We start from the raw sequence: 17,596 nt of genomic DNA, 5'->3' as shown, positions 1-17,596 counted from the left end.
ATGTTATCAAAGATGTGGTCCTGAATAACAACCAAAAGGTTTTATGCGTCGCTGATTGTTCATTAAAAAATTACTAATAAAAGAAGTTTGAAACACGTACACGTATTTACTATAGGAGACAGGTCTTTGATAACATATATCAACGCCAAGCTTATTGAAAGTAGCACTAGTTTTTAGAGTTCTTTTTTTGCATTTATCCAATGCAACACGTGTCACAATGTTTCATAACATGTTTCAGAATCGATAAGATATTCGTATCAGAAATCAAGGCAAACCAGATTGAATCAGCTCTATTAACACGCTAACGTAACTCAAACTCTATCATGATAGAGATAGGTAGAGAGAGACAGAGAATGACTAAAGTAATAGCGGTGGCGGCTGTTAAAATTCAAAGATTGAACGATTGACCAGCCAGTGATTTCATTGACGTCGCTTTGGGATGATCATGTTAAGACAGTCATTGTTACTTTGTTGTATCTTAATAGGGTTCGCAACGGCATCAAAACCGTTGTCAATTTTAATAGTACAGCCTCTCAAGTCAACCAGTCATCATCTATGGGTGGTGCCCTTGTTGAAGGGCCTCCTCCATAAGGGTCATCACGTACACATAGTGAGCATTCATGACGTCAAAATTGAAGATGAACTGGGGCAGAATTTAACATCCGTCGTAAGTAGAGATAATCACCGAGATAATCATCGCATTTCATCCTCGATTGAGCGAGAGTTTGGGTTCGATCCAATTTTCGGTATGCGATGTTTCTTCCTAGCAAATAGAATATAAGCGTTGCATAATAATATGAGAAATAACACACATAACAATTGTGTTACATCTTACTTTTAAATTAAGACAACGTAATTTTTTGGTGTTGCACTCATATATAACTGTGATTCAAGACTGTTACCTTACTTTGTTATTTACGAGTTATATGTGACAAAATGACAATATATTAAATTAGTGGCCACAGGAAATATCGGATTTTCCCAGCACATTCACCAGCCGTTCGGAAATACTCAATGTGCATTCGTGATGTGCAATGACAACTTATACCGTGAAATCTGCTTTTATAACGAAACAACAAATCTTTTCAATTTATGGTGATAACGCTAAAAAAAATTATTATTACTGTAATTATGGTAATAATTATTTTTCTTGCAAGGGGACTGTCAGACGTTTTCCTCTCCGAGGAAACTAAAATTTTACATACGTATGGCGCTTAAAAAGAAATTCTCATGGACCAAGCCGCACTTCTCGAGCTTCTCTTCAAGAAAAAGCGATTTGAAAATTGGCGTGTTACAACTAGAAGTTTCATGTTATATAAGTTTGACGCAGAGCGCCAAAGTGTAAAGTGTAAAGTACGAGATCGCTGGTTTTCAAGTGTTGTTTCCGACTCCTTTTTATTCTATTATTAATGTTTCTTTATATATTCGATATTTATGCGATTTCTCGCGACTCGGGAGCTGTACATTCTTTATTTATTCTCTTTTCAAGAGGAGCGATAAAAAAAGGGAGATTTTTATACTTTATATTTTTATTTCATTTTCTCGATATGATGCCAATAAAATAGCTCAACCGGAATGAATGATATTACGAAGTTAGCGAAGTTAGCGAAGATATTACTTGCACATTTTGTGTGCGATAATGTAACGTAATGTCCACGCAATTCCAATAATTTTTCGTTTGAAATATTATTTTCTACAAATTCTCTCACGTATTTTTATATACTTATTAATATGTTATTTGTTAATATATTTTTATAGATATTGATTGATCACCTTTCACTTATTTTACTTCATCTTATATAATAAAAAAATGTCTTTTTATTTTTAGGTTTTCGATGATATCATGAGTAAATTGTCTGAGGGTTACAATCCAAATCAATGGAGAGAGTTTAATTCATTCCAAATGATACAATTTGTATTTAAATGGGGAATTGAAACGTGTGAGGAAGTAATACAAACAAAAGCAGCGAGAGAACTTTTGGAAACTGTAAAGAATGTTGCATTCGATGTCATTGTGCAAGACGTCACATTTAATCAATGTCTTTACGGACTGTGGGAGGTAAATAAACGAAATTGACTATTGATAATTTGCGGTTATCTGTACTATGCATAGTAAGACTTGCAGAAATTCAACACTGATAAATTAGCGAGGTTAATTATGAAAAAATTCTCAGAATATTATAAGGATACTTTAGTATTAAATAATATTCATATAATATTCTGGGAATATTACGCGCTTATAGGGAAAGTTCAGATGCAGATTGTATGTGATGAAAATTTTCAGGTCGCAAAAGGTAAGCCGCCCGTAGTGGGTTTTATTCCATTCAGCTCTCCACCGTGGTTCAAGGATTCTGTTGGTGGTCCTAATTATCCTACGTTGCGATCTCACTACGGCACAGACATGGCGGGTCCGAAAGATTTTTCGCAAAGACTGTGGAATACCGTTAATTATATCTTCGATGATCTGTTCCGAACCTATAGTTATATGCCCAAAAGTCAACAGCTCGCTGAACGCTATGTTGGTCACGAAATAAGACCGTTACACGAGATAGAAAAAGATATCAGTATCTTACTGCTGAATTCTCACTTTTCATTCGAGCCTGCAATTCCTTTGCTGCCAAATGCTATAGAGGTCGGAGGGATGCACGTGCACAACTCGCAAGCAGTTATAGATAACGTAATACGATAATACATCATAAATATCAGATGTGTTGATTAGTTATAAGTAATTATTCAGTATACATATATTAGCATATCGTCGAAATTTCTTATTTTATACTAATCCCGCAGAAAATACGTAACTTTCTCGACGGAGCAACGAACGGAGCTGTTATGATATCGTTAGGAACCAACGTGTCATGGAAATCCATAGAATTGGATAAACTTAAAACTGTTATACTGGCTCTATCAAAATTAAAACAAAGAGTGCTTTGGAAGATAGAACTTGATATACCACTTGAAATACCTGATAATGTGATGGTTGTTAAGTGGGCGCCTCAAAAAGATATCTTGGGTATGTTTATTCGTTTATAAAACACTTAAAATGATTGAAGTTATAAAATTATTGAAAAAGAAAATTATTGAAATTATATAAGCATAAGATCCGATGCAATTATATTTTCCGTAACAATTATTACTTCATTCGAATTGGTCATAATTTTTTATTACGCACATATATTGAAAAGCAGTACTCGTAGCCGAGGAATCTTAACCCTTAGCTGACACACGGGGTTAAAAGTACCCCAGAGTATTTTTGAACGCAAATTTTTCATAGTTGCGCGCTAAATTTGGTTCTGTGGCGTCACCTAGTATTAGTCGAGGCTTGACCCAATATTGATAAATAAAACAATTATACATATTTTTTCTCGCTGGGGTCCAAAATACCCCCTATAGTACGTACGTTATTATTTTGACGTGTGTCAGCTAAGGGTTAAGTTTGTTTATAAGTTCACCTTAACTCGAGAAATAAACCAATAACACGGCTCTCGTAGCATCCAAAGATGAACTTAAGACGACCTTGAACGTAAGATTGGATTACGAATACCCACCCTAAATATGGCCCTTATGTTTGTCCAGCTCATAAAAATATAAAAGCAATTTGGACGCATGGAGGTCTCCTCAGCACGCAAGAAGCTATCTGGCAAAATGTACCAATAATCGGGATGCCTTTCTTCACGGATCAGAGGGTCAATATGCAGATCCTAGTGGCTAAAGGTGCTGCTGTACACGTAAATGTTGATACTTTAACCACCCAAACCATTTTAGATGCATTCGACCAAGTACTCTATAATGAAAGGTATGACGTTTGAATTCGTATTTTTTAGTAAATATCGGATAACAGTAATATTGTATCTCAATATTATAATTCCCCGTTCAATAATATAAGCGTTTCCTACGACGTATGTTATATCGCAATTACATTGTTTAGAATTTGTTAAATTGTAACATCGATATAATATTATTGTTACTCGATATTATGAATATTGCGGATGATATTGTGAATAAAAATGAGAGGTCAGTTTTATCTCTTTAATTTATATAATCTATGCTAGAAGTAAAACTTCTCAAATGTCCTATATATTTCCATCACTTAAATCGTATCTTTATGTAGAGGCTTTTCGTCGTATTAAATTTTTTTATATTAGCAAGAACTATCGCACGCGAATTTGTATAATAATTTTATCGATGAAATGTTTTCTCGCAGTTACGCCAAGAATATGAAACAATTGTCGAGTGAATTTCGGGATCGACCATTGTCAGCGTTAGACATGGCGATTTGGAGCATCGAGTACACGGTCCGTCATCCGAAAGGGACTTTAGCATCACCGATTAAACTTCAAAGCTGGATACAATATAAATTGATCGATGTCTACGCGTTTTTATTACTCTGCCTGGTCATAATTTTATCTATCATATTCTTTACGTTAAAGTTATTATTTAATTTTTATCATCGTCATATGTACGCAGCGACTAAATCGCATAAGAGTAAAAAGATGAAAGCGTCGTAATTGTAAGTACAAAGTACAAAATAATAACTACAAAGTACAAAATAATAAGTACAAAAATCATGTAAAAAAAAATCGTATGTAAAATTATTAAGTTTAAATGGAATTGTAAAAAAGAAGCTCGAACTCGATATATATAAACTTAAGTCGAACTTTTTTTTATTTCTCCCTATAAATATCGTCAACGTAAAACGCAAACACTTTAAGAAAATGCATTCTGCTAATCTGAATGATAAGAGTTAAAAAATTATCGATTTGTTTATTTGCTTCTACTTCTATTTACTGTATTAGGCCGCGTCTCATTTGGCATATGCGCAGAAAGAAGAAAAATTACCGAGCGAGAAAGAAATACGTTTTCCGTCTCTTAGATGTCGCTCACACTTTTCCACTCATTGTTTGGATAGTAGAGATGGGCAAAATCATCATTTTTCAAGCATTGATGTTCGCTTATTGAAGATAGTATTACATCTAGAAAAAGTTTGTTTGGGACTTTAGAAATTCTCTATCTGATAGCCAATCGACACATCTGACACAAACTCATACGACGCATTTTTCATTCAAATTTTTTCAAACCTCGATTATTTTGCTCATCCCTATTGGATAGGTTACTTAAGGTATTTTTTTCTCTTCCATTCACTGTAAATAGTTCTATATTTATTTATATATTTATCCACTACTCTATATTTATTTCTTTTCTATTCTTATTCTAATTTCTATTCTACATTTATCTATTTACTATAAATAATTCTATGGCATTAATGTGTCATTTTATCTTTGTCCCTTATTAGATATACAAACAAGGATAGAATGGTTACATTTAGAAAACACGAACGGTGAACAGTCAGTGATTATTGATCTTTATTATTAGATCCCTAAATTTGGGCCAATCATGTTAACGAATTACTCGTTTGTTTTACAACCATTCTGTTCTTGGAACGCAACCAATGACTGGTTAGCGCTAATCGGCGCGTTCCTCCGAACGCACTCTAATGATCTATTTGGTGTAAAATGCATTTACGAAAAAATCACACAAATTATATATTTTTTTTCTATTTTTATTCATTACTTTAATAACATGTATCCTTGTAGGAGACTTGAACTAAATAATACGAAGCATGAGTCCGATGGTGCAAACATAGATTATGTTACGTAGAACCGCCGGTTATGTGCGATATGTAAAGAAAGATTGAGTTACGTTAGTTCTAAGTATCGGAGCGAATTACAAAAGATGGCGAACGATAATAAGCTAGATGAGTTAGATTGGATTCATATACGAGAAGAATTGGACGGCGATTATAAGACCGAGACGATATATGAAAAAGCAGTGCGAAAAACACGAGAGAACCCGCTGGTGCCGATAGGTAAGTTAACCTCTAAAAATAAGTGATACTCAGGTAACTAAAACGAAGGAGGAAATGTTGATTTGTTGTGACTTAAATGCGTAAATGTCTATATAATATGAAGGTTATATTCGTATATATATTCGTGAATTTATCGAAATACGTCTTAATAGCTATTTTTATATTCTTCAGGAACCTTTGCAACTACACTAGCTCTGACTTATGGACTGTACAACTTTTACCATGGGAGAAGACAAATGCAACAATATATGATGCGTGCACGTGTCGGTGCTCAAGCATTTACCATCATATGCATAGTTGCTGGGTTCATTCTAATGCCCAAGAAACAAAACAAACAAAATAATAAATAGTATAATCTCACAGATATAATGTTAATGTTTGTTTCAGCATATAAAATATTTGTACATGTGAAATTATATATACTATGTATTTAATGCAGATCAATGCACAATATTATTTTCTATTATTATTTTTTTTAATATATCATACAAGATCACAGTGTGAAAAATGCTACCTCAGAGTGTAGCATTACTTATTAGTTAATAGTTTTAGATACAGATGAATGTAACCTAAGGTATTTATTTACATTAGAAATTAGAAACATATTGTTTCAAAAAATATTCTTAGTCATATAACTGTAATATACATTTATAGTCATATTGATTAAATCACACACACATAATATATATATATGATGTAACATAAAAATATTCTGCTAAAATTGTCTTTCCAAGTTACATGGACGTAGGAAATTGCATGATAGAACTTTTAAAAATAATAAATGGCTTAGTTATATCTCGATTGATCATATATTATTATAGATATTACATTGAATATTCTACATACCACATATTAACACGTACCCATATTAAACGTGTACCCTTAAGTAAACTAAATATTGCAATGCTCCTACAAATTCTGTAATAAACTTACAAATGCGTTATGCTACGAGGCTGTTTTTGCGCACCTTATTGAGCGCGATAATTTTCCGTTATAAAAGTAGAAAAGAGAAGAGGAAACCATTTAAGCGAAATACTTTGTACTATATATCACTGTCCAACAAGCTTACACTCCAAGTTACCAATTGTTATTGGCACTGTCCTTGATCTTGACTTAAAAAATTTTCCTCATGTAATTAAATTGGAGAACAGTATATCGAAAAACTACAATTTGTATACTTTTATTATACCATTTGTATATATATTTTTACTATACAATTTGCATGTTCCTACTGTACTTTTATACTTCTCCATTTCAATCTCGAATTAAAGCTTGTATATCGTGTAATATTCGAATACGTAGGTGAAAAGTGAAATCTCCAACGTCTATTCGCCTTGTGATGAGAGAAAGAGAGAGAGAGAGAGACAACTCGGACGTGTCAGATAGGTGGATTTCTCGGAAAAAAACCTCAAGTCATTACACTTCGTTTTTATTAGAGGAAGCTAAGTGAGACTTCAAGGCAATGGTACTTTGTTTGAACGCACCACCGATACTCAGCGAACGTGAACGCAGACTCGTTAGACTATTCGTGGAACTAGAACTGCTTAGACTAGTACTAGGTGTGAGATCGAAAATCGTTTGTACAGTTGATCTCGCAGGCATATAATCCGATGGGATTGATTCTGCAAGAGAAGAAAGTACCAGATGACTGCTTTGCGCTCGTGAGAATGGTTTATCTCGTTTGGTAAGTTCAGAAAATGCTTATAATAATAAATGTTTGTGATAATTTAACGGATTTACCGATTAAAGGAGTTTCGTCGTATAAAGATCCTTGTCTTTTATTGCTGATAAAAGAATTCCTCGTACTCTCGATACTGGATACTCTTTGTATAACCTCAGCAGCACGTTTCCACCTCGAATGGTCATTAATGTGGGCAGATAATAATTTCAGCCACTTTTGAGCTTCTTCCTTCGATTCGAATTTAATAAGCAATAATTTGCTCGCATTACTGCCGAGATTATTGATCAAGAGCTCTTTGGCGGAAGACTTGGCTATCTGAACCGATGTTTCCTACGAGTATGAAATTGAAATAAAGCTTGTATTACAAGAATCTTACAATGGTTACGTTCAGTGAACACAACGGTTATATAACCGTTGAGTAAGAATTATTTACAGATCTAGACCAAAGTCGCACCGAAAGTCGATTATTCAAGTGTTCGCTGAACGCAATCGATGCGTATACGTAGATATAAAGATATCGAGACTTACCTTATTAATTGGAATCACACGTTCTGGATTCTGAGCCTCCTCCGCGTGCTTCTTTGACTCCCACGTTTTTATCGAGAATCCTTGTAAGCGTGCCCAACAATCTTGACTGTCCACATTCACGCTGCCGATACACATATCCTTGCTGACGCATTCCGGCTGTGCCGCCAATCGGCAACAGAAGTGACCGAAAAGCGGTAGAGAGTGATACTTATTTTCTGGAGAAAAAAGAAGGAAAAACCGCGATGTTTCTTGAAAATTTCTCGAAAATTCAAATATTTCAAATAGGTCAGATTTTGCGGAGAAAAAAGTGGATAAATTTTGGGACAAAATCGTGCATTTTTTGTTTCAAGTTTACCTAATTTCGTGAATTTTTATAAATTAAGAAATCCCCTCGACAGTTCGCGATTGTAACATTTCTTTAACATTCGGATATACAACGAATAAAATAAAATAAAACTCTGCATTGATCAGTGTGTTATTTACTGAAAAAATAATTCCCAAAAATGGGGAGTCATTTTCGTGTGCGGCAAGGGTATGCGATCCCTCGAACTAGTTTAAATGAATAATTTATCCTTTCTCTTTGAATTGCACCGTGTAATTTGCAATATTTCACATAGTCTACATCGTCTACATGAAAAATGTCTGTGTAACCGCCAACATACAGACAATAACGTAAATTATCCGTGTAAACGTAATCTTCAAATTTGCGGCGCAACCCTCGTGCGACTTACCAACGCTGTTAATAACGAGATCGTGCGTATGAATGTTATCGTCTGTGTCGTCCAGAGTCAACCTTGCACGAGCAACCAAGTCAAAGTGTGGCCCGCTGAAGGGAGAAAGATCGTTCGATATACAATTACCTTGTAGCAAATATTTAATTGACACGCTCGCATGAGAGGGAAACAGTGGGACTTACGACTTCCCGGAACTGAACTCGTCGCGAAGCGACGCGGCGAGCTTCTTGCCGACGGTTTTCGAGATCGACGAGTGAATCGTCTTTTTGATTCTTCTCGGCGTGCTGGCGATACTTAAGTCCTCCTGCAAGACGTGGCTGTAGATTTCCAACACCAACTCGAACTCGGCCGGCACATTGTTGCTGAAAATCAGATATCGGTTACTCGTCATAAAACGTCATGCAGAAACGTCACATCATTTTTATGTATTGTCACCGATTGCCTAAGCTCTGTAATTCGTAACCTTGCGCCTGATGCTTAATTAAGTTCTAATAACGGAATAACATTGATTATCGAAATACAGAGAGAAAGAGAGAGAAAGAGGACTCACAAGATTAAAACGTCGGGAAAGCTGATATCCGTGTGGGCCCTGTCGACGGGGCACAATAAAGAAGTATCATGAATTTCCGTGCCCAGCCGTGCTAAGCAGAATACCGCGAATCGACGATGATCACCGCGATTTTTGAAGTGATCCGAATCCCTCCACATCAGTGGTATCCTAAGGTCTGAAATCGATAGCTTGCCCGTGCTTCCAGGAATGCTGAAAGTATGCGCGTTATTCAATTAGTCTCTCCACTTTCTGCTTATCTATCTATCTACGTTGAAAGAAAAAAGCGATCGGATCGACAAAATCGACGGCCATATCATATCGCAATCATTGAATCGATTAACAATTCGTCACAATAATTGTGTAATTTCTTCGATAGACTAAACTTGAAAAAATTTACCAGAATTATGTATGAATTAATACTTCTTTTCTGTTGAAGAAACTAAGTGATTTAAATATTTAGATTTGTCCGTCCAGCAAATATTTTCTAAAGACAAATTCTGACAAATGATGAATTTAACTTCTCGCAATTATTTTAACATGTACAAATAAATATGTCTACTTATACGAACGAGAAAAATATCATATTGTGCATAACCAATCATATTTCTGCTTTTAGTAAATATTTGCCAAGGAGTATATAACCATTTTACTTGGATCGGGTAAATATTACTTTAACAGCATTTTTGTTTTTCGATGTGGGCAAATAAATTCATGGGACAAACCACGGCTTTTTAACAGGATCCCGGCGACGAGTCTGTAATTCCGCCATGTAAACCGACATTCTCTCGTTGGACGTGAGCAGCGCTCTCGCGGCCTCCAGGCTCTGAGCGCGGTGTTTCGCGGCCGCCAAAAGCCTGGCCGAGCCTTCTCTCATTTTGATCTCCACCTCGATCTTCTGTTCCAGATCGTACTCCTGAAACAAATGCCGTTCGTGTCGGTATTTCAACAGCTGCATCGGGCATCGCTTACGACGAATTAGGAGATCTCGTGACGGGAATTCTCGAGAGACCGAGTCGAAAGGGGCGAATCGTTTCGAAAACCTCCGTATAATCATAGCCGTCTTAGAAAGCGTAATATCGATCCACAGGTGTTCCGCAGGTGTTGAATGCGACGTAAAAAAAGACGGGCCGATACGTTACGATCGGGGGAAAAATCGGAAGTATCAGCGATAAAAGCATCCGGCTGGCTGACGCGCCACGTGGGTCACGCGTTCGCGGCATCGAGTTACAAGCATCGAACGAAACGTCTTACACCGTCACATTTTACGAAGGTATCACGCTCACCGCTTTACGAGCCTGCGTGAAAAGCCATCCATTCATAGCCATCAATCCAAAGTGTCACGGAGAAAAAAAGATTGGTCGAATTGAGACGTGACGATTGAACGAGACAATTGAAAATCAGACGCGTTTTCGTTAAAGGGAAAACAAAATTCTTGGTTCCTCTCAGAACCAAATTCTGTTCCCTTCGATAAAAACGCGCGTCCGGTCCGTTCATTATCACGTTATTCGTGACCGATCTTTTCTCCTCCTCGTGTTAAATTTTCTCCTCATTCGCGAAAAGTGAACATTTCCACGTATATATGCTTTCACGTTAAAGATTTCTCACTTTTCAGGAGTTCACGCTAAAAGGGAAGATTCATAAGTGATCTTCTGCGCGGAAAAAGAAACAGTTAAGTTCGAGCCCGAAATAAACAAACTATATGCGTATTTCGTTGAAGGAAACGGAATTTCTGGTTACAAGAACCAAATTTGATTCGTAAGAACAAGAAATTCTGGTTTCCTTCTCCACGAAACGCGTTCGGTCTGTTTCATTGTCATGTGAATTCAACCCATCTGTCTTCTCCGTGCGTATTTTTTTCGAGAGCGCGAGAATATCGTGAATTTAAATAAAAACTAAATAATTTAACGTCCATCTCGACTGAAATAATATTCCAGCGAGCGATAACCACCTGAGGGAACGTGACTTTCTCGCTCATCTTTCGTTTCGATCATAAAATTCCGCCACTTTGTGTAATCCACCGCGAAACGGAATACGACGGTAGTGACGACGCGAACAGACGATTCAGCCCGGTCGTGGGAAAAAGCAAACTTCGCAAAAGCGCAAATAAATTGGCGCGGATCTCGCGCGGCGTTGCTGCTGGCAGCATGCGGAATCGGACTGAAATACCGACTATTCGAGGAAGTGGTGAATGCACTTGAGGGGGTGACGCTCCCTCCTTCTACCCTCGGGAAACCATGCTATCGCGGAATATCGATCCGAGAGTGGCTTTTCTCAGCCTTACAACCGGCACGCGTACAAGATCGCACGATTATTCCCGCCGGCGGTCGGGAAAAATCGCATGCACCGCGGATGATTCGCAACTCTCTTCCATTTTTATACTCCCGCAAGATATCAACTGTTTCATAATGATGTCATCATTAAAATGACTGAAATCTTACAGAGTCTCGTCACAAACTTTGCATCACTTCTTGACAAAGATGCAAAGAAAACGACTTTTTCAACAGATTCAACAGAACTTATTTTTGCGTAATTTCGTGACGTCTACACTGGAAAGGAGAAATATCGAAGAAATAAGCAATATTTATTCGGTGGTTGCTAATAACATTTATACTAATATATATATATGTTATATTAAATACAAGAACATATATATATGTTCTTGTATTTGAAAATGAGTTTTTTCAAATGAGAAAGCATACACATTCTTTTAAATCTGCATCTTTCCACGTGGAGGAGCAATTGTTAATTATACATTTAAGTAAAAGAATTTAGATTTTAGTAAACCATGTTATCAGCACCCACCGAATAAATATCTTTTCTCTCGGTGACGTAAAACGTAAGAGATCGAGAAAAATTACACGTGCAACGTGCACGTTTTGATGATTTTTGAAAATGAAAAAAAAAAAACAAAATCACTAACACGCATTTAAAAACAGGAACGCATCGGCCTCGATGAGAGAAGGATAAAAATACAGCACGTGTGCGAAGTCGCTGGAAACGGCCGACACCAAGTCCATTAATTTCCGTGATAGCCGGGTGACGCGTGCAATCCGGAAATAACGGACGGCATCAGCGAAATCAATAATGAGGAGATGAATCATTGGATCGCATCGACCAATCGATTTCGTATTCCGTTAACGCGCGACACATCCTCTTCCTCACACCCGACGAGTGTGTGACTCGCGGCGTGGGGAATACATCACAGCCGTGTACACACGCGTGTGTACATTCCGACTCTGGAATAGGAATTTTGCAACGACGCGAAGGGTAAGCGCGTCCACATTTAATCCCTGACCTCGGTGGCCGGTAAACGAGTCTTGATGGGACTCGTTGATGCGAGCGAGCGAGCGAGCGAGCGCTGTATATGACAAACGAGTTCACGTGAGTAAGAAGTACGTACGATGTAGCAATAACAATACGCACGCGCATTCGCCGCTACATCTCTGAACCTTTCCCTTTGGCCCGCGTTATCACTCGACGCGCGTGCGACACGCGTTACATTAATATTAACTAGATACGCGCGCGTGTACGTTTTGCCATCGGACGCCTCTCTCTCTCTCTCTCTCTCTTCTCTCGTCCGTCCGTGTTTCATTCTGCCCCCTCGATCCCGCTCGTCGTCATCGTCGCTTCGTCCTTCGTTCCTACGCGTGTTCCCCCCTTCGATATACCACTTTCTCTCCGCGGTTGCCCACCACACTTTCCCGTCACACACGGCTCGGTCTTTGCCGAAAATAGTCGCCAGAAATCCAATACCCTCCGCTCCGCGGTTGCGCCCGTAATGGTCACCGCGAGAAGCGCGTCTCTTCTTCCCTTTTTCGCGTAAATCCTCTCCCATGAGAAGCATCCGACGACAACCCGGATGCCCGTTCACAACGTCGTTGTCGTGGGGAGAGAGATCGGTCGACCGTAAAAGCGCTACGTTTAAATAAAACGCGATCGCGCGTGGGGGTCGTATCGACGGGACCGACCGTAATTGCGAAACGTACTTCTCGGGGAAAATGATTTGTCTCCCCTTCTTTCTCTCTTTTCCTTCAGGAGGTTCTCGTTTCTCGCCCGATAGGAATGAAGTTTTCAATAAATACCGAACTACGTGTAGATCGGCACACGTGTCGTTGATAATCTTTGAGGTATGCTTGCGTTGAGAAGTGCAATTGAAAATACCAGAAGATGCGATCACGATACTTTCCGTCACGCAGAGAAGAAATTGGTATCAATTTAAGATTCGTATTCGCATATGTAAACAAGAATATACAGGGTGAAAAGCACTAACTTGCCATCTTGGATCACCACCTTGAATATTTTCGAAATTATGAGAAGACAAATCTGTTTAAAAGAAATCACATGGTACAGAAAATGGTCGTCTTATGGTGAACGCTTCTTTTTCTAGATGAAATAGCTTCAAAGAGATTTGAAGCTCATCTTTACTTTCTTAAATGGAATCGTATAATTTTTCTCAAGGTGATAATAGTTACCGCTTCATCGTAATTTTATAACAAAGCTTGCTCTTATACGAAGAAAATTCTACACAATTCCACTAAAAATATACTCATTGTTCGAGAATAATATTTGCGAATCGAGAGGAGAAAATGGATCGGACAGAAAGAACGATATCTTCAGAAAAAATTGTATTAGTTTGAGGACACAGTTCCCTTTATCTGCGACATTTTTTCCTTCTCCAGTTCGTAAAAATTGTCCAGATAATAAGAATATATTTTATAGCGGAACTATACGAAATTTCTTCATGCAAGAGCGTCTTATCTTCACGTAAGATTACATATTCTTTCTTATGTAAGAGAACATAGGCCTTGAATGTCGATACTAATTTCTCTCCCGTACGGTGTGTATCGTCGATCAGCGAGCGATCGATCCGCGCTCGTGAGGCTTTTGAGGGTCGAATCGGCCAACAGCGTCAACACATGAATCTTACTCAGAATCCGTATTACTCGGACGAAATTTCAAATCCGTTTGACACTGCCGTCCGTACGTACGTCCAGCCGAGCGACCGACCGACGACGCGATATCACACGACGGCGTCTAAAAATACGAACGACTCTCGCGAGGAAACGGGGCTTCCGTGAAATGCGCAGCGTCTCTCCTCCGTGGCCGCAACAATTCGACCACGAGCGAGTTTCCCCCAAGAATTCACGCCGGGACGGATCCCCTACCTTCGAGTTTCGCGCGATCTGCCGAACGTAGTATAGGTCCAAGTCTTGGAAGACGTCGTTCTTGCCGGCCAACGTCGGGCTCCTCGACCGGGTCGTGCGAACGTCCTCGCCCGCGACGTTGCAGCCGTCGTTCAGCCGCCGGGGTTTACTCGCATTTCGCGGATTCAGTATCGCCAGATGCGGGAAGCAGGAGTCCATTTTCTCTTCTCTTTTCTCCACCTTTGTTTCCCGAATATATGAATGCTCGTCGTCGCTCGTCGTTGTCGGCCGATTTACATCGTCTTGTTGTGTTGATCGAGAGAGTAACGCGCGCACCCGTAGTTACTCCGATTCCGATGACTCGAGATCGCGTCCCGGGACACGCATTGTTACAGGTCACGCATTACCCGACCCGAAACTCGCCTCCAGAGCGGCGGCTTTTCCAAACACGAAGCGTCCCGCGAGGAATATCATAGCGCGCGTGACGTTAGAGCGAACGGCTTTGGCACGCGTTTTTTCCCCCCCTGGAAACCTTGACCTAAGATCTTAAAGAGCCCGCCGGAGTAGGCGGCGGTTGTCCTTTGGTTCGCACTCTCGCGAGGAATCCGAGTCAAGGTGGGACAGACGCGAAGGAGCTCCTCTTTCTTCAGGATTTTTTACACAACAGCGACGAGAACCTCGCGAGAATTCTCAAACGTCAATTTTCGGACGAAAAAGAAAGAGTGAGAACGATGTTGTTGCCACACATGTATATCCGAGAGGACCTTCTCGGGACTTTTTCTTCGTTAACGCGGGAAAAGCGTCGCGCAACACCGAGAGAAGAGTGTTGCCTCGATCTGTGTGTACACACAGAGGAGCGGCTATCTCTGTCTTTCGACGGCCGTCGTCCTACGTATTTTCGTTAGCCGTAAAATAAGCAGTGACGCGATACGACGCGCCTCCGCGCGATACGAGGACAACAAATAAGTGTCAGCAAGAGAGCCGTCGTCGTCGCTCCTCGCCCCCTCGATTCTCCAAATACTTCACTCGTTCCTTCGCTTGTCTCGCCGAATTTCCTTCCTGCCCTCCGTTTCCGTAGTTGACGCCCAGCCATGCATCATGATTCACCATCATCGGAAAAGCAGGAAAAAGTATTCCTCGGTATCGGCATCTTCCACTGCACGTGCGCTGTCTCGCAGGATTGCGGAAGAAGATGACGGTGGTTGATCGGATTTGACATTTAATTAATATCGGACTAGATGCGACGAATGCGGTATTTCATAAGAATCTAAAAGTGTTTCTTGGCCGCGCGCGAGAGAGGAGGAAAAAAACGAGGAGGAAGACGCGCACCGTTCACGCACACAGCCGTGAGGAAGCACTCGACTAATACTGAATGACGCTCGATCATTCGACTGTGTAAGCATCAACAGGACGCACAGCACATGCACAGCGCGGCCGGGGAGGGGAGGACCACCGGCGTGTGTTCTAACCGACAATAGATTGAACGCAGCTTGGATAAGAGAGCGGAGCTCTCCGGGAGGGAGAGAGGGGAGGAATCGCCCACGCTGCGGGCATCCGCCGGACTCTCACATTTGGTTGTGTGCATTAGATTAATTATCGCCGAAATTATCTAGGAAACCGGCCGGGCGTGCGTATCGCGCCCGAGCGCATCCACCAAACCATATATATTCATTTCATTGTTATACTAATGCTCATTAGTCGCTAATGTTTCATCCTTAATGTCCTAAGCTCGGTTCTTATATCGAGCGTAGATTTCAGGTAATCATATATTCCTATCGTCGTCGCTTTATCTCGCTGAATTTCCCCGTTGATAAACCCAACTAATTACTTCCTAAATATTGTTATTATCCCGTAATTGCGTGAACTCATTAAATAGATATTAAATAGATATTCATAATTAAATAGATCATTAAATAGATATTAAGGTAAGAATGCCTCCAAATGCTTTAATAAATGCCTGAAATACTCCATTTTGCCGATGTACCACTGTTGTGATATTTGGAATTTACATAATTTATTGTGAATGAAATATAGAACGTTCTTTGTATGAAATGTCAATTCTATTGGTTCATACTGATATTCAAGATGGTATTGCAAGTAACATAACATAGTTTCGTTATTCTTACAAATGACTCTAGCATAATAATTAATCACGCGTGACTGTTTGCAATTTCATTATAGAGTGTATTGAAAGAACATATTTTGATGTAAAGGATTTCTGTTAAAATGTGTCTTTGCAAAATCACTGTATAAGAGAGAAACACGTGATAACTTGTGTAACATTTACATTTCTTCTTATTTTTTCCATAATCGAAGAGATTTACGAGAGCGATTTTGACATTACACAAACTTTACCTTATAATATCCTTCTAAAGACGTGCGAACGTTTCAATTGCAATTCATAAATTTATCACATAGCTGCCACAAGCATAACCTATCAGTTTCAACTTCCATATGTCGTGTCTCAACAAGTAGGCGAAATTGCGCGAAACAAACCTGAACATACGCTTATCAATTGTTATCGAGTAACACAAGCTAGAAAAATCTCAATGAGACGAGATACAAAGCAATGTTAAAAGCGCATGTCAACGTCGGATCACGCTGTGTATACAGAGTTAAAAAAATTCGCCAATTCGACTCACCACGTGATTCCTCAAATTCCTGATGCTTTCTCGTCGGCGAACTCTCGTCTGATAATCATTCAGGCAACACAGATAATTGTTCTCCTTGTAACAAACGTTGTTCAACGATTGTCGTGACGTTTGAAAGTTTTTCCTTCGCGGCGCCATTTTGTCGATTTAAATTTCACAGTGAGCATGAGCAGTCGTTGTCGGAGCGTCGGTCGAATCGAAGACCGATGAGCCGCGATCAAAATAAGAACAAAATCAGAAGACCTGTACGAGGTAATGTTGATCACATCATTGCACAATCTGCATCCGTTTCATCTGTGTGTGACACCATCGAAACAGAGAAACCACAAACGATCGTTCTCGCAACTTTTCGCCGGCTCCAAAAATCATCCGACAAGATGTGCAACCGTTTTGTGCAATCAGGTTATGCAACATTCGTCACCCAACGCGAGAGCTTTATTCC

General features: G+C 39.4%; 3 protein-coding genes across 9 annotated transcripts; 2 read left to right on the top strand and 1 right to left on the bottom strand.

Moving 5' to 3' along the window:
- The first annotated feature begins 395 nt into the window (after positions 1–395).
- LOC106744742 (UDP-glucuronosyltransferase 2B19-like) lies at positions 396–4,565 on the top strand. Its single transcript, XM_014619759.1, has 6 exons — positions 396–667; positions 1,829–2,059; positions 2,285–2,677; positions 2,791–3,013; positions 3,577–3,796; positions 4,205–4,565. Exons 1-6 carry the CDS (start codon positions 440–442, stop codon positions 4,506–4,508), a joined length of 1,599 nt encoding a protein of 532 aa, XP_014475245.1. The 5' UTR covers positions 396–439; the 3' UTR covers positions 4,509–4,565.
- A 1,049-nt stretch (positions 4,566–5,614) lies between these two features.
- Positions 5,615–6,332, top strand: LOC106744741 (HIG1 domain family member 2A, mitochondrial). The gene is made up of 2 exons (XM_014619758.1): positions 5,615–5,866; positions 6,038–6,332. Exons 1-2 carry the CDS (start codon positions 5,734–5,736, stop codon positions 6,214–6,216), a joined length of 312 nt encoding a protein of 103 aa, XP_014475244.1. The 5' UTR covers positions 5,615–5,733; the 3' UTR covers positions 6,217–6,332.
- A 947-nt stretch (positions 6,333–7,279) lies between these two features.
- Positions 7,280–17,391, bottom strand: LOC106744739 (rhotekin-2-like). Of its 7 annotated transcripts, none has more exons than XM_014619749.1 (8): positions 17,146–17,391; positions 10,082–10,272; positions 9,360–9,569; positions 8,992–9,171; positions 8,807–8,901; positions 8,076–8,290; positions 7,607–7,877; positions 7,280–7,488 (listed from the first exon to the last, which is right to left on the bottom strand). In XM_014619749.1, exons 1-8 carry the CDS (start codon positions 17,290–17,292, stop codon positions 7,283–7,285), a joined length of 1,515 nt encoding a protein of 504 aa, XP_014475235.1. In that variant the 5' UTR covers positions 17,293–17,391; the 3' UTR covers positions 7,280–7,282. The 7 variants fall into 7 exon arrangements, with proteins under 7 accessions (XP_014475235.1, XP_014475234.1, XP_014475240.1 ...); XM_014619748.1 differs by lacking the exon at positions 17,146–17,391 and adding an exon at positions 14,525–15,959; XM_014619754.1 differs by lacking the exon at positions 17,146–17,391 and adding an exon at positions 14,287–14,387.
- Between the last annotated feature and the right edge of the window lie 205 nt (positions 17,392–17,596).

Source organism: Dinoponera quadriceps, unplaced genomic scaffold (assembly GCF_001313825.1).
Source record: "Dinoponera quadriceps isolate SergipeBrazil2010 unplaced genomic scaffold, ASM131382v1 scaffold1519, whole genome shotgun sequence".
Taxonomy (NCBI): Eukaryota; Metazoa; Arthropoda; class Insecta; order Hymenoptera; family Formicidae; genus Dinoponera; species Dinoponera quadriceps.
Note: the sequence above shows the minus strand (reverse complement) of the source record. Positions and strands in the feature narration are given on the sequence as shown.